This window comes from Chrysemys picta, unplaced genomic scaffold, assembly GCF_011386835.1.
Source record: "Chrysemys picta bellii isolate R12L10 unplaced genomic scaffold, ASM1138683v2 scaf229, whole genome shotgun sequence".
Lineage (NCBI taxonomy): Eukaryota > Metazoa > Chordata > Testudines > Emydidae > Chrysemys > Chrysemys picta.
In genome coordinates, this window is record NW_027052936.1 from 20452 (window position 1) to 43759 (window position 23308).

General features: G+C 54.6%; 1 protein-coding gene across 1 annotated transcript; it reads left to right on the forward strand.

Moving 5' to 3' along the window:
- The first annotated feature begins 7915 nt into the window (after nucleotides 1-7915).
- LOC135978369 (maestro heat-like repeat-containing protein family member 1) lies at nucleotides 7916-23239 on the forward strand. Its single transcript, XM_065579323.1, has 10 exons — nucleotides 7916-8370; nucleotides 9331-9431; nucleotides 11040-11156; nucleotides 12416-12495; nucleotides 13901-14021; nucleotides 14644-14730; nucleotides 16983-17087; nucleotides 18263-18392; nucleotides 22126-22232; nucleotides 23231-23239. Exons 1-10 carry the CDS (start codon nucleotides 8256-8258, stop codon nucleotides 23237-23239), a joined length of 972 nt encoding a protein of 323 aa, XP_065435395.1. The 5' UTR covers nucleotides 7916-8255.
- The last annotated feature ends 69 nt before the right edge of the window (nucleotides 23240-23308 follow it).

The window sequence follows — 23308 nt, forward strand, 5'->3', positions numbered from 1 at the left end:
CACTCTGCTTGCCTCACCTCCCCCCTCTGCCCTTCCACCCCTCCCTTCATTCGCTCCCTTTCTCTCCCCTTCCTTGTCCCCGCTCCCCTCCCCGCCAGCCCCTAGCACTGTCTGGGTTTCACCAGCCTGCACTGGGCGTGGGAGCTGGCTGAGGGCTTTCAACCTCCCAGGAAATTGAGCTGCTGGCAGAGCAGCAAAGCAAACAGCTTTTCTCTCTCCCAGCTGCCAACATGTCTCTGCAGGGTTAGCCCTAACGGGAGCTGTGCCGCGGGGGAGCCGGGCACCCTGCCGCGCTGCTGGGGAGAACTTGGCTCCTCAGGCCTCAGCCCGTCCTCTGGATGCCCCTCTGCCGGTCTAGGCCCTTCAGCAGCAGAACGCCACAGGAGGAGGTGCAGAGAAAGAGCCAGGTGATGGAGGAGCTGAGTGAGGAAGGAGAATTGTTAGACGCTAACTACACTGTGTAGGCTTGGCCGAAGGGCTGGGGGGAGGATGGCGACAAGCGGGTGACTGGCCCGGAGCAGAGGGCGGATGGAGGGCAGCCCGAGGGGAGAGCCAGGAGGCCTGGGGTGGAGCTCAGGAGAGGCGAACGGCTGCTGAATTCCAGGGCAGTTGCTGAATCTGGAATGTAGGGGAGCCCCAGCGGCGGGTACATTGAGTCATGGAGGCTGGGGCCAGCCCACAGGGCCCACTGGGATGGGCTAGGAACAAGGTTGGACAGTAGGGCATGGGCAGGGCCAGCCCTATCCCAGCCTGCTGAGGGATGGGGCCCAGCTCGGCAGCCTGTTGTCTACAGCACTCGGCCTTCCTGCCTGCTGCCCTGGCTCAGCATCACAGGGCAGGGCTGGAGCCTTGGACTGGGCAGGGAGCTGAATCTCACAGGTGGCCTCCCAGCGCCAGCCTGGGCGGTGGTGTGACATTGTGCAGTCTGTATGGTTTTATAAACATTGAATAAGTGAATATAATGTAACTGAGATATGCTTCGTGCAAAAGGTCTCTTGTAAGGTATCATTACAAAGCTTATTGTCTACTGAGTGTGATCATCCGATTTGTATAAATGTACCACTCTTGTATCTGAAACTAGAAATATGAAATATAGCTCTGAGGGCCTATTGTAATTATGCAAAATGTGGGCCATTAATGGTGATTTGGCATCTTGATGACTCCCATTAACTAGAAGAACAGGAGTACTTGTGGCACCTTAGAGACTAACAAATTTATTAGAGCATAAGCTTTCGTGGACTACAGCCCACTTCTTCGGTATGTATCCGAAGAAGTGGGCTATAGTCCACGAAAGCTTATGCTCTAATAAATTTGTTAGTCTCTAAGGTGCCACAAGTACTCCTGTTCTTTTTGTGGATACAGACTAACACGGCTGCTACTCTGAAACCTCCCATTAACTAGGACCATTGTCTGCAAATGGCTGTGTTTTACCTGTAAGTCTTCCTTTATACCTGTGTGCTGGCAAGTGGGTAATGAAGTCTTGCAGTGACATGTGATCATGTCCCTTGAACTGGAATCCATCTTTAACCTGGTGTCTTTCCCTTGAGAAGGAGGGGGTGGGAACTCAGAGAGGGACAAAAGGATTCCCGCCTTATGCAAAAGTTGTATAAGGGGGTGGAAGAGAGGAGACAGCCATCATGAAGAATCCCCTAGCTATCACCTGAGCTGCAACAAGAGCTGTACCAGGGGAAAGAATTGTGCCCAGGCCTGGAAGGTGTCCAGTCTGAGGAAAAAACTTACTGAAGCATCTCTGAGGGTGAGATTATCTGTATTTAGTTTGATTAGACATAGATTTGTGCATTTTATGTTATTTTGCTTGGTGACTTACTTTGTTCTATCTGTTTCTACTTGGAACCACTTAAATCCTACTTTCTGTATTTAATAAAATCACTTTTTACTTATTAATTTACTCAGAGTATGTATTAATACCTGGGGGAGCAAACAACTGTGCATATCTCTCTATCAGTGTTATAGAGGGTGAACAATTTATAAGTTTACCCTGCATTCGCTTTATACAGGGTAAAACGGATTTATTTGGGTTTAGACCCCATGGGGGTTGGGCATCTGAGTGCTAAAGACCAGCACACTTCTGTGAGCTGTTTTCAGGTAAACCTGCAGCATTGGGGCAAGTAATTCAGACCCTGGGTCTGTGTTGGAGCAGACGGGAGTGTCTGGCTCAGCAAGACAGGGTTCTGGGGCCCCAAGCTGGCAGGGAAAACAGGAGCAGAGGTAGTCTTGGCACATCAGGTGGCAGCTCCCGGGGGGTTTCTGTGATCCAACCCATCACAGGTCCCTCCCATGACCCCGGTGGGGAAGGACAGGCTCTAAAGCCCCGGCCAGGCCAAAACTAATCTGGGCTGGGGCATCCCATGGCTGGGCAGTCACACATTGGCTGGCTTGTGACTCGCCTGCCCATTGTGACATGCCCCCTGCTGGCTGCCAAAGCCTCATCCCCTCATTGCCAGGCTTGGCTCTGGCAGAGCGAGAGCTGGCACGTGCCGCTGGGAAAGCTGATCCAGCCGTTTCAGCTCCGCCACCGGCAGCAGAAAGTGGGTGGCCCATATACACGCCAGCTTCTGTCCACTCCTGACTCCAGGTAGGAGAATCTTCTATTGCCCGTCTCTGCTTTTCCATTGCAGCGCCAGCCACACCGAGCCTTCCCCGAGCTCCTGGCTGGGCGGCGCACATCTACCAAGTGCCCCGGTGCCGACTGTCTAGCCTGGTGCCAGTGAGGAAGTGGGCAGCGGCATGCGCACAGGAGGGAGTCTGCGATGGCCAGACAGAAGGGGTCACACCAGTCCAGCCCGGAGGGGACGGAGACTAGGGTGACCAGATGACAGAAGTGAAAAATCAGGCCGCGGGGGGGGGGGGGGAACAAGCCCCTCCCCTGTGCGCGCCTGACCCCCCCCCCAGCACCAGAGGGTGCGCTCAGGCCACGTCCCCCAGCCCCCTCCCTCCACCCGCTCTCGGCCAACTGCCTCCCCTCCCGCTCCGCTTGGAACGTACCAACGCTGCAGATGGGGCTGGGGAGCCGATGACCAAACACACGCCTCCCCTCACATCCCGCACTGGGGCTGGACCGGGACGTGTGGGAGAACCCGCCCGACAGGACGCTGGGCTACTGGCCCTTTAAAGGGACGGAAAAACATCCGGTTCATGGCCGGATCGCGGTGCCCACAAGTGCGGCCCCATGGCCCTGCCCGAGGGCCGGCCCCGAGAGCACTGCCTCCACCCCGGCCTCCCCATGGGTCTCCCGTCCCTGCACCATCATCATCCCATCCCGCATGGGCTACCCAGAGCAGCATCGGACCCCCCCCGTCCTCCCTCCCAGAGCCTGCCTGGCACAGCCCCCCCCGCAGTGCTAGCCTCAGGATCCAGCAGGCAGGTCCCGTCCGGGGACCCCAGCACCCCGCACCCACTTACTGCTGCACTCTGGGTCGGTGCAGCGCTTGCACTCAGCGAAGCACCGGTCCAGATGCTTGGCGGCCAAGCAGAGGGGCCACTGTGCGGGCAGGAGCAGGGCAACTAGGGCGAGGAGCAGGAGGGAGAAGCGGGGCCGTGCTGCAGCCATGTTCACAGGGCTGGCAGCGGGAGGAGGAGGGAGCGTCCCTCTGGCTCCTGTCTGCGTAGCTCCGGCACGGGTCAGGTTGAGGGGCGGGGGGGCTCGTTGCTGGTGCCTACAAGCCCCGCCCCTGCCTTTGTGCATGCCTGGGGAGTGGGGCTGCAGCACTCTGCAGGCGTCTGCCAGCCGGCCAGCCCAGCAGAAACTCAACTGCACTGCCCCAGGGCCCGGAAGAAGACGTGAGCAGTGCCGCGGTCCCCCCGATATCGGGACAAAGTGCGTCCCGACCGATGTAAGGTCGGGACGCGGGACAAGTCCCCTAAAATCGGGACTGTCCCGATAAAATCGGGACGTCTGGTCACCCTAACGGAGACAGGGAGGAGGGTTTGGCGGGGCTGGTGGCAGGGCACGGGAAGGCGACACAGGCTGGTAGATGAGGCATTGGGCTGGAATTCAAGAGAGCGGTGTTCAGTTCCCAGCTCTGCTGTAAGTCTTCTGTGTGAGATCAGGTGAGTCCCTGTCGCTCTGGGCCTCAGCAAACTAGGGAGAACAGGTCCCTGCTCCATGCGGGGGGTTGAGAGCCTAAATACAACAACACCCGCGTGCTCAGCCACTGCCATGATGGGGCCAGGTAAGGGTCCAGACAGGGAGGTAGCTGGTGACCAACATGGGCCATGTGGGGGTGATTAAAGGCAAATGGGAAGAAGCATGAGAGGTGTGTGTCATGGAGTCCCCAGACAATGCTCTGGAGCTGCTCCCTATGAAGCCACTCAGGACTCTGGTGAAGTCTCCTCTCTGTGAGCAGACTGTCTTCTGGGCCAGAAACTCAAAGGGCTTTCACCTTCCTGGGTCTGACCTTGGAGCATTCAGCATCCTCTGCCCCTCCTTGCACTTCCCACAGCGAGTCCGCCCAGGTGGGGTCCTGGGGAAGCCAGAGAGTCCTGCACCCCCACTTCGCAGTCAGACGTGACTCTTAGCCAGCCAGTAAAACAGAGGTTTATTAGATGATAGAAACACGGTCTAAAACAGCTTGTAGGTACAGAGAACAGGACCCCTCAGCTGGGTCCATTTTGGGGGGCAGTGAGCCAGACACCCACATCTGCACTTCACTCCTCGTCCCCAGCCAGCTCCAAACTGAAACTCTCCAGCCCCTTTCTCTGGCCTTTGTGTCTTTCCCGGGCCAGGAGGTCACCTGATCTCTTTGTTCTCCAACACCTTTAGCTATCCCCTTGCAGGGGGGAAGGGCCCGGCCATTAGTTGCCAGGAGACAGAGTGTTGGCCATTTCTGCACACTGGCCTTTATCCCCACACCTAGAGACTTAAGAAATGCATAGGGGAAGCTGAGGCACCCCTACAGTATTCAGAGGAAACATTAAGAACAGTCCCACTTCCTCACAGTGAGGGAGTTGGAGAGTCTGTGGGAAGCCCCCTCTCTTGTGAAATCAACCACCCCCAGACGGTGCGAGCTGCTCCAGATCGGGGGAAGGGGCCAGCTGTGAATTTGGAGCCAGATCCTGGTTTGGATCTGAATCCACCGGTGCTGCGGAGCGTTCAGCTGTGGGGAGCTAGCTCCCGCCCGTGCCAGATCACAAAGTGCCACTTCAGCCAGCCGCCTGCCAGGCTCTGGCAGCGCCCTGTGTGGAGCTGCAGCTGGGCCCTCCAGAGCCGAGCTGCTGCTCCTCCTCTCTGCTGGCCAGCCAGCCGCAGCTCCTCAGCACCTGCCCGCTCAGCCCCACCTCAGTGCTCCTGCCTCCCCAATCTCCTCCCTGGCGCTGCACCTTGCCCCCTGCACCTGGCATGTCAATACCCAGAGGGCCGGGAGCCAAGCGTCCCGGGAGCCATCTGTAAGGTGCTGATTCCCTCCTGTGCTGGGCTCCAGCTAATCCACAAGCCAGGAACTGGCCTTGTGTCTCCCAGAGCAGGTATATCAGTCTCACAGCAGCAGCTCAGTCTGTTCAACATCACTCCAGGGCCAGGAACTCGCTCCTGCCTGACATTGGCAACAGGCTGAGCCTGCTCCAGCCCTGTTCCTAGTCCTACTCCAGCCCTGGTCTCGCTCCGGCCTTGCTCCACCCATGCCCTGCCCCGCCCCCTGAGTCCAGCTCCAACCACTAGGCCTGACCACCTCCATCACCTTTGCTGACACCATCACTTCCATAGGAAATGGCACTGAGGTTGCCAGGGGAACAGGAATTCTCAGGTTGCCAGGAGCCATTGTTCTATTTATCAGGACAGTCCGATGCCAGGACAGTGCCCCTGAGCACTGGAGAGGACTAGGGCTGCATTAGGACACCTGAAGTGCAGCTGCTGGAGAGTCAGCAGAACCGCCCGGAGACAGCCACGCTTGCCTCCCAGCCCGGGAAGCCCAGAGACCCAGAGCGTAGACGTCTCTCAGAGCATCTCTGCCAGCAGGAGACATTGGGTGAGGAATAGAGCCGTCCCTCCTTGGGGCAGGAGCCATTCAGGAGACCAAGCGTGGGGGGAATCGGGCTGTGTGTGTACAATGTCTAGCACTGCAGGGCCCTGATCCGGGACTGAGCCCTCTGGGCACTGCCGAAATACAAAGGAGAACAGCAGGGCTGGAGGATTTACAGGCTCCGTGTGAGGAGGGCTGGTTGGGTTGAGCCAGCAGTGAGTCCCCAGTAACACAGAGCTGCGCTAGTGATGGAAGATCTAGTTTGTCTTCCCTACTTAGCACAGTTCAAAACTTAGCACTGACCAGCTGCAAGGATCCTGGCGGGCCCTGGTATGGTTGTAGCAGCAGACTCAATGTTTGGGAAAAGCGAGATATGTGCAATAGGCAATGTAGTTCCATCTGGGCACCAGCCAGCTCCTGTGCCCCAGAGAGCTCTCACAGCTCACACTGAACCAGGGGCAAAGGGGGCAGGAGGTTGGAAGAGAAGGTGCCAGCCTGAGACCCAGGAGACCCATAGTCAATTCCCAGCTCTGCCACAGATGCTCTGTGTGGCCTCGGGCAAATCCCTTATTCCCTCTGTGCTGCAGTTTCCTGTCTGTTCAGTGGAGGTAGCAGCCAGGCCCTGCCCTGCAGGGGGAGGTTAGAATAAATGCAATCGAGGTTGGACAGTGCTCTGATGCCATGGGGATGAGGGCCAGGATGGTGCCTAAGACAGACCAAAGGCAAGGGGGAGCTACAGAACTGGTGGTGAGAGGGGTTTGGCCTTTGACTGTCTGCTCTGGGTGCCTGGGCTGTCAGACTCCAGCCAGCCACTGGCATTGCCAGACCTCCCTGATCTATGGTGCTGCTGCTCTCCCTGCTTCTAGGAGTCACTGCCTCCCCCTGAGCCGAGACTCCCGCAGCAATCGTCTCCTGGGGCTGCCATGGCACTGAGCGGCTAGCAAGGCCTGAGACTCAGTTGGGCGGGGGCGGGGGGGGGGGGGTGCTATGAAAGCAGTTTCTGTGTTGTTGCCGCGGTGGGAGGGGAAGCAGAGATGGGGCCATTTTACATCCTACGGCCAAGGCGCCCAGCAGCTTGGGCAAGCACAAAGAGCCGCCCGCGTGGGCTGGGAGCTGGGGGAGGGGAGCGTTCGGGAACCCCTGTTCTGCGCTGTCACAAGGAGGAGGAACCGGGATGGAACTGATTCTCCCACTCGGGGATCTGGAGACCTCCCCCCCGCCCCCGGCTCCAGCTGTATGGACGCGGGGAGGGGCTGTGGCCTGGGGTCCGCAGAAGCTGGGACTAGATGACCTGAGCGGTCCCTTCTGGCCTAAAGTCTGTGACTGTGGGGAGCGGAAGGTCCCTCCCATGACCCCGGTGGGGAAGGAGAGGCTCTAAAGCCCCGGCGAGGCCAGAACTAGTCTGGGCTGGGGCAGCCCATGGCTGGGCAGTCACACATTGACTGGCTTGTGACTCGCCTGCCCATTGTGACACGCCCCCTGCTGGCTGGCACAGCCTCATCCCCTCACTGCCAGGCTTGGCTCTGGCAGAGCGAGAGCTGGCACGTGCCGCTGGGAAAGCTGAACCAGCCATTTCAGCTCCGCCACCGGCAGCAGAAAGTGGGTGGCCCATATACACGCCAGCTTCTGCCCACTCCTGACTCCAGGTAGGAGAATCTGCTATTGCCCGCCTCTGCTTTTCCATTGCATCGCCAGCCACACTGAGGTTGCATGAGAAGGTACCAGCCTCCCTGCCGCTCTCCTGCCTTCTGCTCCTGCCCCTTCACGGGTGTGTCTGAGCAACTCCTGCTGCTCACGAGCCCGCCCCACCTCCCCCACCCCGCTGGCCTCGCCCACCTGCGAACTGCCACGGCCCCAATATTCCTTGGGGAAGGGATCAGGGTCATTTCATTGGGCAGGAAGAATCCTGAGTGGTTGGATCCAGCCTGTCTGCTGTGCAGCTTGTGAACCAGGAGAAGGAGAGGTGGGAGTGACCCAGAGGAGGCCGTTTGGCCTGTGGGATGGGCTGCTGGCCTGGGAGTTCAGACACCTGGGTTCTAATCCTGGGTGACTTTGAGCACATCCCTTCCCTTGTTTCCCTGCTGGCTGCCTTGGCTAGTTAGAGTCTGAGCCCTCCAGCCCAGCGATTGTCTGCAGCACCTGGTGCAACAGGGCCCTGAGCTCAGCTGGCATCTGTAGGTGCTGGTGGGACAGAAATAACTGGGCTGGCCCTGATGCTGAACGGGGCAATCGCCTCTCGTCACTCACAAGCAATGCCTTGTCCTGGCTTCTTGTAGGATGGCTGAGGAGGGCCGCCGAGAGCCCAGGCGTGCCTGGGAGGAGACAAAACCTCCCCCAGGGAAGAGTCGGCAGAGGAGGGAATGGCAGCAGCAGCAGTGTGCGCGCCATCCCGGTGAGTGGGCGCCTTCTGGGTGGGCGGAGGGGGCTGCAAAAATGGCTGGGGCCATGGCCCTGCATTGGGGTGGGACTTGGCCCCTGTGGGGGTTGGGGGGGCAAGACTAGGGTGTCATTGTGGGGAGAAGACTCCATAGACCTTGTACTGCTCTGGGTTGCCATGAGATGGAGAGACAGGAAAACCCAGGCAGGGGGGAATGGCCCCTCCTGCTGGCAGCAGCTGCAGCCACTAAAGCTGATCGGGGCATAGCGGCAGAAGCATCAGGTGGAGACTGACTGAATCGCCCACCCCGATCTGTCACGCTGCTGGGTCGGAGGATGTTTTCCACCAGTCGAAGGGGATGCTTGGTGCACGGTGGGTTGTTAAAGCCTAGGATTGCAGGGCGCCGGCCAGAGCGTAAGATGCTCCCTGATGTTGCAGCCCCATCTGTTGGCTCCTTTGTCGCATGTCGCAGCACAGGGCATTTGGGGGGAGTGTTGACGATGGGAGCCCAGTGCCTCTGGCTGATTGTTGGTGGCAGGAGAGGCAGTCAGAACAAGCAGAACGGGCAGGCCCTGGGTCCCCATATCCCATGCAGACTGGGCAGCAGTTCTCTCTCCTGCTGCAAGGACCAGACCGATTCACTCCCAGTCCCTCCGCCCCCTCCAGCAATGGGCCGGAGAGTGGGGACACCCCTCATGGCCTGACATCGTCCCTCCTTCCAGGTGTGGCGCTCCCCAAATCCCCAGACTGAGCCTGCATGCTGGGCGGGGAAGTGGGGTGGCCGCTGGGAACCAGGGCTCCGACTGGGTCTTTGCTGGGCTGGGCAGCAAAGAGGTGGGGAAGCCAGGGATCGCTGTGCCAGACCCTGCTCCCCTGCTGGGGCGGGAGTGGGGGCAAGGGTTTTCTCTAAGATCTCTGTCACCCAGACTGCAGCTTGGCAGACCCAGGTATTACCACTGCTCTGTCTTTGATCAGATTCACCATGGCCATGTAGCACCGCCTGCTTTAAGGGGCACAACTGGAAGGAGAGAGAGGCCCTGGAATGCATAGACTCCTTTCTGAAGGGCAATGACCAGGTACCAAGAGCCCTCCTCTGACCTGTCAGCTAGTGCCCTGTCCACATGCACATCTGCCCTTCTCCAGATGATGCATGGATTCTAAGGCCAGACGGAACCACTGTGACCTCCTGTATAACACAGGCCAGGGACCTGCCCCCAAATAATTCCTGTTTAAACTACAGCATTTTAAAAAGTCCCGTCTTGAGTTACAGTCCCTAGTGTGACGGGTTGCCCCCCTTTGAGGTGCCACCTGCTGTACCGGGCTACCACCGAGCCCACCTGTTCTGCCAGCCTGGGCCCCCTTTACCTCGTCTTGCTGGGCTAGGCTCACAAGCCTCTTCCAGCCATACACTCAGGCAGGGCCACGCCCAGCTGCAGAAAGACACAGACACTGAGATCAGCTCTGGGAAGACTCAGGTGAAAGGGCTTGTCCCAGTACTCTGGTGCCCACCTCCTTTGGAGTACAGACCCAAAGGTTTTATGAAATTCGCCCCCTCCCTCCATGTGGAGAGAGGTATGCACAACTCTTTGCCCCTCCCCCCAGTTGCTAATTGCACAAACTGGGTTATGGTATAAACAAGCAATAAGATTATTAACTACAAGAGGTAGCTTGTAAGTGGTTATAAGAGATAGCAAACGGTACAAAGCAGATTGCATTAGTAAATAAACACAACACGCAAACTAAGCTTTCCACACTGGATAGATAGGCTCTACATGAGCAAATTCTCACCCTGAGTGATAAACAGGTGGGCAGATTCTTAAGGGACAAGCTGCCTTGGCTTTGCAGCTTGGATTTCCCAGGTTTTCTTACACAGGCTAGGAATCTCTCTCCAGCCTGGCACCATCACTTCTCATAGTTCAATCTTTGTCCCTCAGGTGTTTCCATGTGTCTTATTGCAGGGAGCGTGAGGTCCCCCCCCCGATGTCATTGTGCCCCTTTTATCTCCTCTTCCCACCCGCTGGAAAACTCTTTTGCTGTGACCTGGGTCCAACGGTTCCCATTGTGTAGCGTTCTCTCGGAGAGGTTTCTATTGTGGACAGTTCCTGGGCTAACCCTGCTGCTTATGTGCATTTCCTCAATAAGCCATTGTTTGGCGTTTTTACTGTTGTACCTGAAAGGCTGTTTTGAACCTCACAACGTGTTTCAGGAACACAGACATAGCTGAACTTCATAATTTCACATACAACGATAGCACATACAATCCAATGAGACATTAATGTCTAGCAGATAAAGACTTTTAGAATGATACCTTACAATACGTACTTTGTACAAAACATGTCCTAATGACATGACAGTGGCGAATATTGGGGTGTCAGGGTGTCCCACCCAGCTGTTCCTCCCACTCTGTCAAGCCCCCAGTAACACTGTCTGGCTGCCTAGCCCCCATGTTGCAGTTCCTCTTTGGACACCTACCCCGTGAGATCTGCTCCCTCTCTAGTCCGGTTTCACACAGAGCTGCCCTGCCCTCCCCAGATAGTCACTCCTGTTACCAGATGAATGGCCTTCTGCCACTCGGCATATCAAAGCCTGAGCAGCACTGGGGGGAAGCTTTCTAACATCTCTCCCACTGGCAGCTCCTTTCCACGCTAACCTTCCTGTTTGTGTCTCATCTCTGCGGGGCGTAGGACGAGGCCCAGAAAATGAATTTTTTGAATTCCATCCTCAACCTCGTCATAGACATCGTGGCATGGAGCCCAGAAAAAAATATGGACCGCAAAGCCCTGCTAGTGGAGAAGATAACGGTGAGTAAAACACACACTGGGGCTGTGTTACCTGGCGGGTTTAGTGATTGGCCTGGAGATTTCTGCAGATTTGTCTAACTTGAGCTACCAATCATTGGATCGTGTTAGACGTTTGTCTGTTAGACTGAAGAGCCCATTATCAAATATTTGCTCCCCGTGTAGGTACTTACAGACTGTCATCAAGTCACCCTGTAACCTTCCCTTCGTTCAGCTGAACTAATTGAGCTCCTTGAGTCTCTCACTGTCAGGCATGTTTCCCAATCCTCCAATCACTCTTGTGGCTCTTCTCTGACCCCTCTCCAATTTATCAACATTCTCCTTGAATTGTGGGCACCGGACCTGGACACAGGATCCCAGCAGCGGTCGCACCAGTGCCAAATACAGAGGGAAAATAACCTCTCTAATAACTGGAGTTTGCCCTGTTTCTACATCCCAGGATGGCATTAGCCCTTTTGGCCCCAGCGTCACACTGGGCGCTCATGGGCAGCTGATTACCCTGACTGCCAAGTCTTTTCCAGAGTCACCGCTTCCCAGGTTAGAGCCCCCCATGCTGTGAGTGTGGCCTGCATTCTTTGTTCCTAAACATAGAACTGTATGGAAATGTAGATTGTTCCCTTGCACCCAGCTTCCCAAGTCACCGGGTCGCTCTGTATACGCCAGTCTCCCTGCCCAGAGCCCCAACACTCTGCAGTCAGTGCCCACTAGGGAACTAGCAACAAATCTGCTCCATAGATTTGGCAAGTCTTTGCTCTCCAGCACTGCAGAAAGCTTTCCAGAGCTCACCTCCCTTCCCTGAACGTGGGACAGCGTGGGCTGGTGGGTGGTCCAGTGGGCTGGGGCTCAGCACACCTGGGTTCTACTCCCAGTTCTGCAGTAAGACTTTGGGCAAGTCACTTCCCCCTCTGTGCCTCAGTTTCCCTTCCATGCCTTGTCTCTTCTAGTTAGCTCGTGAGTTCTCTGGGGCAGGGACTGGCTCTCACTGTGTGTGTGCAGCACCGGGCACAAGGGGGCCTGATCTCAGGTGGTGTCCCTGGGTGCTAATGCTGATGGAGCCTTTCAGTGCACTGGCGCGTGACACTGGGGCACTGACCACAGGCCCTGCACTGCGCTCCCCGGCTGGAGCCCTGCACACCATCAAGTCCACAGTAGGACGACCTGGCTGCCGAGCCCACATGTTGCAGGCCCTGCGCTTTGCTCCCCAGTCGGAGCCTTGAAGGAGCTTGGAGCCTGGCTGGCATTTCCCCACATTGTCTCCCCAGGAGATGCTTCAGCACGAGTCCGTCGACTCCCTGACCGACATGGTGCGTCAGCAAGCGATGCTCATCATCATGGAGATGAGGTACCCAGCCTGCCCGGCCCAGCCAGTGCTGTGTGCAGCCAGACACGCCAGCCTCTTGGCATGGCCAGTTCTCCAGGGCATTCCCCCCTCTGCTCCTCCCCCATCTTCTGATTCCGCCGGGCACGTGGCAGCAGGTGATGGTGCTGGTGCATGTGGGCTGGCACCAGTGGGTAGATGGTGGAGGATTCTTCGGTGCCTGGCGACCTCTCCACGTGGCCTTAGGAAGATGTAGGGGAGGGAGTGAGGGGGTTAGGACTGGTCCCCTCTGGGACCCCGCAGGAGATGGCTCTGGGGGGAGAGGGGCAGTTGGGTGCTGCTGGAGCGGAGCAACCGAAGTCACTGCCAGCTGTGCCAGCTGCGTCACACCGGCAGCTCAGCGACCCCCTGTGGCTGAGAAGTTGGGCAGGCTGAGCCCTGGCCCGTGGCACTGCCTGTGCCATGGGGGGCTCTCTCTCAGCGCCGCTGGTGCCCTGCTCTGAGCTTCCCAGAAGCCTGCCCATCAGGCGTCCGGAGGTGGCAGATGCTGCTGGCTGGAGCTGGGCTCTCGCTGGTGGCTCAATAGGTTCCCCAGGAATGGGAGGGGGAGGCAGGGCAGGCGCTGGAGCGGCTCTCCCCACTGGGCACTGGCTTCCTGACAGCGGGGCAGGGGACGGCATTGGCCACGATCCTGTCTCTGCTGGGGCGGAGGGAGGTGATTTGCGTCAGCAGTGGGCGTAGCTGCCACCTGCCACGAGGGGCGTGGCTCTGTCCTGCAGGGGGCAAGTAGTCACCTGGTACCTCATTGCATGTGCTGGGGCCATGCTCTGGCAGTGGGGGTGAAGAGGTTAATGCTGTCTGGGCTGTCTCCACCTTCCTCCCCCCCTGCACACAGCTGGGTGCCCTGTCCAGCAGGCTGAGAGCCCTGGGCAAGGGGCAGGGCTTGGATCCCTGCCTGGATTCTGCCCTGCTGCGGGCTGATGCAGCATCTCTCTGCTGGCCCGGACTGTGCAGCCGCAGTGCAGACGGCTGTGGTGGAAGAGTCTCTTTGCCCCCAGCGGGACAGGACTGGCAGGCTCCTTTGCACTGTGGCCACTTGGTTCAGAGGCACTTTGGTGCCAGCAGGCTCTAGTCTCCCGTCCGTGCCGTTTGCGGGATGTCATTTCTCGGCGAAGCGCAGTGCTCTCTGCCCCAGCTGGTGAGTCCTGGTGGGGTCACAGCAGACAGCTGCAGACTGCACTAAGTCCCTGCCTGTTGGTATGAGAGAAGGCAGCACCAGCTCCCTCCACCGCCCCCTGACCTGTTCTCGTCTGCCACCCACCAGTTGGAGCCCCCTCAGGTGTTTCCATGTCCTGGGAGCCTGACGCCAACATTAGCGCGTCAGTCCCGCCTCAGCCCTCCAATCCGCACGTGTTTCTTCTCTTAGCAGAGTGAAGCCACCGCTGCAGGACCTGGAACGATCCAGCCTGCTCACAGCCTGCTTCTCCAGCGTCTTCTCCCTGCCTCCAGCAGAGACCATGCAGGGCGAGGAGGCTGCTCTCTACACCAAGGTAAGCCCCAAACCGGCCACGCAGAGCCACCCGAAACCAAGTGGGAATCCTGCCGGTCGCTCGTGTACCTGTCCCCCGGGTAACCTGGCACTGGCACATGAGTATAATAATCACAGCTCCTCGGCAGGACTTCAGCTCAGGACCTGCAGCACCAAAGCACAGGCCCCACCACTGCAGATAAAGGAGTAACTCCCTCATAGGGTAGCAGTAGTAGGCATTTCTCCTTCACATGCACCGACAATTAGTGGGGAACAGACACTCCCTTCACAAGCACATTCATCCCCAGTGCGTGGCGGGGGGCACAGGCCTGTGATTGGCTGCTTCAGACGCACACAGGCCAGAGGAACCGAAGCTTGGCTGGAAATCTCCCCTCCAAATGTGCAGTCCTTTCTGACTCTTCCAGTGGGTTAGACTCCATGCAGTGGCCTTTCTGGGGACAGCAAAGGCAGGTGGTGTCCTGTTGCCAGGAGTTTGCAGTAGGTCCCCTGTGGGTACAAGTGAGTGGGTGAGCTGGAATACCAGGTGCTGCCGTGGCCTGGGGGGTGTCACATGCCAGGGCCTTGGTTCATCTCCTGGCTGGGTAACGCCACTTGCTCTGGTGTCTCCTCTGCTCTGCACACAGACTCTGAGAGCCATGGATCAGATGCTGAAGGCCTTGGCGTGTGAGAATCAGGAGCCCAGACTTCTGGTGGTGGAGAAGATCTTGGAGGTCTGGAGGCGTGGGGGCAGGAAGGGGACTAGTCCTGTAGCTGGGGTGGGGCTCAGGGACCAAGACTCCATTTAATCACAAGCATGGGACACTCCCCCTCCTCTTCCCCTCCCCCCCTGGTGCCTTTGGCTCCTCAAAGTACGTTCTATACAAAGGTTCTTGGGCTGGAGGGCCAAGTGCCCCCGCTATATCTGAAAAACGTCTGCACGGGGTGGGGGTGGAGGAGTGCAGGATCTGTCGTGTTTTCCACTGAGCCCCCATCTGACCCTGGCATTCATTTGTGTTCACCATGGGCCCCACCAACCTGGCCAGAGCCCAGAGCGAGATTCCCCCAACGTTCTAGTTCTGGGGCCACAGGAAGTAGATTCTGTGGGTGGTTTGTGCTCCAAAAAGAGGGAAATGTCCTTGACAGAGATTCGGTCTCCTCGATTCCAGAGCCTGGGAAGAGGGAACACAGAAGTGCAGGGCTGGAAGGGATCTCAAGAGGTCATCTACTCCACCCCCTGCACTGAGGCAGGGCCAAGCATTCCTAGACCGTCCCTGATGAGTGTTTGTCCAGCCTGTTTTTTAAAACCTCCGTGATGGGGAGTCCACCACTTCCCTAGGTCACCTGTTCCAGTGCTTAGCCACCCTTAGACTTTTTCCTAATATTTAACCTAAATCTCCCTTGCTGCAGATTAAGCCCATTACTTCTTGTCCTACCTTCAGGGGACATGGAGAATAATTTGTCACCATCCTCTGTATAACAGCCCTTAACGTATTTGAAGACTGTTACCAGGTGCCCCCTCCGTCTTCTCAAGACGAAAATGCCCAGTTTGTTCAACCTTTCTTCACAGGTCAGGTTTTCTAAACCGCTGAGCACTTTTGTCGCTGTCCTCTGGACTGGCCCCAGTTTGTTCACATCTTTCTTAAAGCGTGGTGCCCAGAACTGGACACAGTGCTACAAGCTAATACACCTCAGAATGACATTTCCCTTTTTCACAACAGCATCACACTGTTGATTCCTATTCAGTGTGAGACCCATGATAACCCCCAGATCCTTTTCTGCAGTACTGCCACCTAGCCAGTTATCCCTCACTTTGTTTTTATGCATTTGATTTTTCCTTCCTAAGTGCGTTACGTCACATTTGTTTTGACTGAATTTCATCTTGTTGACTTGAGACCAACTCTCCAATTTAGCAAGCTCATTTTGAATTCTAATCTGTCCTCCAAAGTGCTTGCAACCCTTCCCAGTTTGGTGTCATCTGCAAACTTTACAAGCATACTCTCCTCTCCGTTAACCAAGTTCTTAATGAAAATATTGACTAGTACTGGACCCAGGCACACCCCTGGGGAACCCCACTTGAGACACCCTTCCACTTTGCCAGCGAGTCAGTGATAACTCCTCTTTGAGTATGGTCTTTCCATCAGTTGTGCACCCACTTTATAGTAATCTCATCTGGATCATACTGGCTTAGTTGGCTTCTGAGAATGTCTTGTGGAACTGTGTCAAAAGCCTTACTAAACTTCATATACATCATCATATACTGCCTCCTTCCATCCACTAGGCAAGTAACCCTGTCAAAGAAGGAAATTAGCTTTGTTTGGCATGGTTTGTTCTGGACAAATCCATGGTGCTCTTCCTTATCACCCTATTATCTCCTCTAGGTTCTTACAAACTGTTTAATAAGTTGTTCAGTATCTTTCTGGGTACCAAAGTTAGGCTGACAGGTCTATAATTCCTTGAGGCCTCCTCGTTCCCCTTTTTGAAGATAGGTTCTGTGTCTGCCCTTCTCCAGTCCTCTGAGACCTCAGCCCTCCTAACGGTTCAGAGATTGCTTTGCCTAGCTCCATCTAGGGTGAATATCATGTGGCTCTGCCAGCTTGAATTCATCTAACTGTCCTAAATTGTCTTTTACCTGTTCTCTCCCGAGTCTGGCCTGTATTCCTTCCCCCTCGTTGTTAATATTGTGTTAAGCATCTAGTTGCCATTAACCTTTTTAGTGAAAACTGAAGCAAAAAAGGCATTAAACACCTTGGCTTTGTCTGTGTCATCCATTATTTGCTCTCCTTCCCTGCTGAGTAGTGGCCCCTCACTTTCCTTTGTCTTTCTCTTGCTCCGAATGCATTTATAGAGCTGCTTCTGATTGTCTTTTATGTCCCTTGCCAGTTAGAACTCATTTTTGCCTTCAGCTTTCTGATCTTCTCCCTATGTGCTTGTGCTATTTTTTGGTACTTCTCCTCAGCAATTTGTCCCAATTTGTTTCTCTCAGGCCCTGCTCCCCTGGACCGCATCCAAGGAGGTGCATGGGCGGCTGAGGGCAGTGGAAAGGATCACCTGCCTGATGAAATTCATGGCTTGTCAACCTGAATGCAAGGTGAGCAGCCTGTGACCCTGGCCGCCTCCTAACTGCACTGAGCAGCCTCGCGGTGCAGCGCTCCCTGGCAGGGAAAACCCGGGCCTAGAATAGTGACTCAGCAAGATCCTCGGTAGGAGTCCAATCTACTGAGCACTGATGTCGATGGGTCTGTCCTCTGACTCCAGTGGGCTTTGGGTCGAGCCCCATAATTCTGTCTCCAAGGACTCTCCCCGCTGTTCCCCTAGCACCAAAGTCTGCTCCACAGGGTCAGTGCATTTACACAGGATGGCCCTGAGAGCAGCCTCTGAACCCAGGTGTCTGTTCACCCCCTTTGTCAGTTGCCTGTGGGATGCTTTGGCATCAGCTCCTGCCAGGCTGCCAGAAGAACGCCCCCTGCTCTGGGTGCTCAGGGCCATTTAGCTGCTCCAGCTGCTCCATCCCCCCTGTGTCAAGGCCTCCCCTTCGGCAGCTGGAGGGGGGCGTTTGGATGATGTGCCCCCAGAGGCTGAACAGAAGGAGGGAGGTGGGAGGGGACACACCGAAAGGGATGGGAGGGACCAAAGGAGCCAGAGCACTGGGGAGTGGGTGTGGGGAGGCTGTGCAGACCCCTGGAGAGGAGGGCAAGGGGTTTGGTGCGAGGTGGGGAAGAGCAGGGAGCCAGCGCAGGTGCTGCAGGAGGGGCAAGGGAAGGTCTGGCAGGAGGGGGAGATGAGAGGACAAGGCTGCAGTAGAGAGCCGGTGGGAGAGAGCCGGCAGGCTGGGGATGGCGCAGGAAGGGAGGACTCTGGGGAACTCCAGGATGGAGTGAGAGAGGCGGGATGCAGAGCAGAGGAGTCCAAGGTGACCCCAAGCTCCTGGGCCTGAGGTCAATGGAGGGTGGGGGGTGGGAGAAGGGGCTGGGATTAGGCGCTTGCCCTTGAGATGGAGACTGGACGTTAGTTCATTCGTTACCCGGGTCCCCACTCGGGAGCAAGGTTTGCTGACTTTGCTGACCAGATTTCCCCGTCCCTGCTGAGCTTTCCTCAGCCCCTGGTGATGGGCCCCATGGCTCCTCCTGCTCTCCTTGTCCCCAGTCTCTCTGCACTGGGCTCTGCCTCCCCCAGTTCTAACCCATTGCTAGGGCAATGCCAGGGGGACACGCTGCGCTAGGCCTGCAGGGGCGAGTGACTCCCTTTGCGCCCTCTCTCCATCAGGAAGCGGAGGAGTTCAGAGTCCTGGGCCAGCTGGTGGCGTGTGTCACTCTGTGCCATCCGGAGCAGGAGATCTGCCGATCGTCTATGGAGGCATTTTACCACCTCTACTCCTTCATGCTGCAGCTAAAATGTAAGAGCCATGGAGACCCTTGTCCTTCCTAAATACACTAACATGGGGTTTCCAAACATGGAAAACATATTTCTTGAACACTTCTGCCTTTTCTGCAACCTTTTAAAGAGTCTCCATCTAGTAATGAGCCTACACCACTGCTAAGATTTCTTTTGTTCCTAAATCACTTTTTAAAAAAAACCTCCTTATTATCCTTAGTCCTGCAAGCCATGGAGTTTCCCCTGATGTCTTTAGCTTCCCCTATCTATATGCTACTCTTCATAACTCACATAAGAATGGACATACTGACTCAGACCAATGGTTCATCTAGCCCAGTATTGTGTCTTCTGATAGTGGCCAGTACCTCATGCTTCAGAGGGAATGAACTGAAGAGGGAAATTTTGAGTGATCCATCCCCTGACATCTAGTCCCAGCTTCTGGTAGTCAGAGGTTTAGGGACATGCAGAGTATGGGTTTGCATGCCCTGATTATCTTGAACCCAATTATACTTTTAGCCTTCACAACATCCCACGGCAACAATTTCCACAGGTTGCCTGTGCATTGTGTGCAGAGATACCTTCTTCTGTTCGTTTTTAACTTGCTGCCTATTCATTTCATAAAGTGACCCGTAGTTCTCGTGTTATGTGCAGGGGTAAATAACACTTTCCTATTCACTTTCTTCACACCAGTCATGATTTTATAGACCTCTATCATATCCCCCGTTAGTCATCTCTTATCTAAACTAAATGGTCCCAGGTCTATACTACAGACCTATATTGTTATAACGACATTGCTCAGGGGTGTGAAAAATCCACACCCCTGTCGCAGGAGCACCTCTCCCACTGACCTAGCTAGCGCCTCTCCGGGAGGTGGATTAAGAGCTTGTTGCCATAGGAACATCTTCACTTAAATGCTACAGCGCCAGTGCAGCTACCGCGTGTGCTGTACCCAACCAAAAGAGTGAGAACTCTGTTATTCTCCGACAGGCGATACAGTGTTTGAAGTGTAGACTTGCCCCCAGTCTTTTTCATCCTTCCTCATATGGAAGCTGTTCCATCCCCCTAATCATTTTTGTCGCCCTTCTCTGCACCTTTTACAGTTCTGGTATATCTGTTTTGAGATGGGGCGACCAGAACTGCACGCAGTATTCAAGGTGTGGGCGCACCATGGATTTATATAGAGACATTATGATATTTTTCTGTTTTATTATCTATCCCTTTCCTAATGGTTCCCAACATTCTGTTTGCTTTTTTAACTGCCACTGCACGTTGAGTGGATGTTTTCAGAGAACTATTTACGATGACTCCAAAATCTCTTTCTGCATCCGAAGAAGTGGGCTGTAGTCCACAAAAGCTTATGCTCTAATAAATTTGTTAGTCTCTAAGGTGCCACAAGTACTCCTGTTCTTCTTTTTGCGGATACAGACTAACACGGCTGCTACTCTGAAACCTTTCTTGAGTGGTAATTTAAACCCCATAATTTTGTATATATAGTTGGGATTATGATTTCCAATGTGCATTACTTTGCATTTATCAACATTGAATTTCATCTGCCATTTTGTTGTCCAGTCCCCCAGTTTTGTGACATCCCTTTGTAGCTCTTTGCAGTCTGCTTTGGATTTAACGATCTTGAGTCATTTTGTATCATCTGCAAATTTTGCCACCTCACTGGTTACCCCTTTTTCTGGATCATTTATGACTATGTTGAACTACACTGGTCTCAACACAGATCCTTGGGGGGGACCCTGCTGTTTACCTCTCAGCACTGTGAAAACTGACCATTTATTCCTGTCCTTTGCTTCCTATCTTTTAACCACTGACCCATGAGAGAACCTTCCCTCTTATCCCATGACATCTTCCTTTGGTTAAGAGCCTTTGGTGAGGGACCCTGTCAAAGGAGTCCAAGGACACTATATCTACTGGATCACCCTTCTCCACATTCTTGTTGACCCCTTCAAAGAATTCTAGTAGATTGGTGAAGCATGATTTCCTTTTACAAAAGCCATGTTGACTCTGCCCCAACAAATTGTGTTCACCGACGTGTCTGATAATTCTGTTCTTTCCTATAGTTTCAACAATTTGCCTGGTACTGAAGTCAGGCTTACCAGGGATCACATCTGGAGACTTTTTTAAAATTCACTGTCACATTAGCTATCTCATACAGAGGCCGATTTAAACGCTAGATTACATACCACAGGGCACATAAGTCTGTCTGGATGTCTCGTGAGAGCTGCAACCTTTGCACCAGGCAGGCAATTTACCATGTGGTTCTCCCAGCCATCACAAACCAAACTGCTTATATGTCTATTGATTGAATCCCCCATTATTATTACCAGGCTTTTCTTTGTAACTGGGGTTCCTACCTCAATTTGAGAGGACATCATGACTTCATCTGGAAGGTGGGTCCCAACTATGGGATCGTCTCCCTCTGCTCTAGCTCGATGTTCTCCTTCCCCGAAACTTTCACCCTCCTCAGCAGCACAGAGGCTGTCAGACTGGGGGTGGGACCACTCTACTGTGTCCCTAAAAGTCTCCTCTATGTACCTCGCTGCCTTCCTTGGCTCCACCAGTTCAGCCCCTCTGGCCTCCTGGTCTCCGAGGGCCAGTAGCTCCTTGGGCCAAATGCCCACATATGCTACCTGCCCATAGGGCTGGTAATCATACATGCTGCATTCAGTGCAATCAACTGGCGAGCCCCATGCTGCTGCTGCCCTTCTGCCTGGTTTATTTTTACTCTTCCAGGGGGGTTAGTTTGTTTAGTTTTGTTTCTGGGGAGGGGGTTATTGGCCTGAGTTTACAGTATGGTTGTTAGATGTACTTGTCTCTCACACACCCTCTCTAAACTTTCTTGCAAAACTCCCATTTGCTAACCGAACATCTGATTTATATTGCCTGCTGTCTGTTTCCCCTCCCTGGCTCAGCCTCAATGATGGTGGCTGTCAAGGCTGCTTCCCCACTCTGAACTTTAGGGTACAAATGTGGGGGCCTGCATGAAAACTTCTAAGCTTAACTACCAGCTTAGGTCTGGTCCGCTGCCACCATCCCAAAGCTAATTCCCTTCCCTGGATAGCCTTGAGAGACCTTCACCAATTCCCTGGTGAATACAGATCCAAACCCCTTGGATCTTAAAACAAGGAGAAATTAACCATTCCCCTCCTTCCTCCCACCAACTCCTGGTGGATCAAGATCCAAACCCCTTGGATCTTAAAACAAGGAAAAATCAATCAGGTTCTTAAAAAGAAATTAATTACCTTTTTAATTAAAGAAAAAAGGTAAAAATCATCTCCGTAAAATCAGTATGGAAAATAACTTTACAGGGTAATCAAACTTAAAGAGCTCAGAGGACCTCCCTCTAGCCTCAGGTTCAAAGCATAGCAATAAAGATAAACACTCTAGAAAAAGGTACATTTACAAGTTGAGAAAACAAAGTAAAACTAAGACGCCTTGCCTGGCTTTTTACTTACAAGTTTGAAATATGAGAGACTTGTTTAGAAAGATGGGGAGAACCTGGATTGATGTCTGGTCCCTCTCAGTCCCAAGAGCGAACGAACTCCCAAACAAAGAGCACAAACAAAAGCCTTCCCCCCGCCAAGATTTGAAAGTATCTTGTCCCCTTATTGGTCCTTTGGGTCAGATGCCAGCCAGGTTACCTGAGCTTCTTAACCCTTTACAGGGAAAAGGATTTTGGAGGCTCTGGCCAGGAGGGATTTTATAGTACTGTACACAGGTCAGCTGTTACACCCTTCCCTTTATAGCTATGACACTGGCGAACAGTGAAGAGCATCGGCAGCTCCTCAAGGACAAGCAAATCCTGTACGGCTCCTGGGACACCTTGTTCACCAACACCAGCGATATCACATGGGTAAGTACAGTCAGTGCTTCACGGGATTGTTGTGCGCAGAGTTATCAGGAGTCAGAAATTAGCACCCTAAGAGTCGGGGGAAGGGACAGACCCAGGCGTGTGACTGAGCCCATTCATCTGGGTCAGAGCCCTGCCTATGGCCCACTCTACCTCATAGAATCATAGACCTCAGGAGATCATCTAATCCAACGCCCTGCTCAAAGCAGGACCAACCCCAACTAAATCATCACAGCCAGGTCTTTGTCAAGCCGGGCCTTAAAAACCTCTAAGGATGGAGATTCCACCACCTCCCCAGATAACCCATTCCAGTGCTTCACCCACCCTCCTAGTGAAATCATTTTTCCTAATATCCAACCTAGACCTTCCCCACTGCAACTTGAGACCATTACTCCTTGTTCTCTCATCTGCCACCACTGAGAACAGCCTAGCTCCATCCTCTTTGGAACCCCCCACCCCCTGCAGGTAGTTGAAGGCTGCTGTCAAATCCCCCCTCACTCTTCTCTTCTGCAGACTAAATAAGCCTAGTTCCCTCAGTCTCTCCTCATAAGTCATGTGCCCCAGGCCCCTAATCATTTTCGTTGCCCTCTGCTGGACTCTCTCCGATTTGTCCACATCCTTTCTCTTGTGGGGGGCCCAAAACTGGATGCAATACTCCGGATGTGAACTCACCAGTGCCGAATAGAGGGGAATAATCACTTCCCTCAATCTGCTGGCAATGCTTCTACTAATGCAGCCCAATATGCCTCCCTACATGCCACATCCCAAGATGCACTGGGGCTCATCCAAACCTGATCCCAGCTCCTTGTCAGGCGTGGTGGGAGCTTCCCCAGAGATTAATGCAACAAAAGGCATCATTGCATCTGTGCACCAGTGCCAGCCCCTGCTGAGAACTAGAGAGTGTATCCGTGCTGTGCAGTATTGTGCCCCCGTGGACTGCCCGGCTGGCCTCTGCCATGCACGGCAGTTCCTGATTGCTGACTGGATACTGTGCTGCCCAGGTGCAGTAACCCAGCCCTGTCCCGGCAGAGTGGGGTTTGCCTGCACTCCTGGCTGGGCCAGTCCTGGCTGCTCGGCCA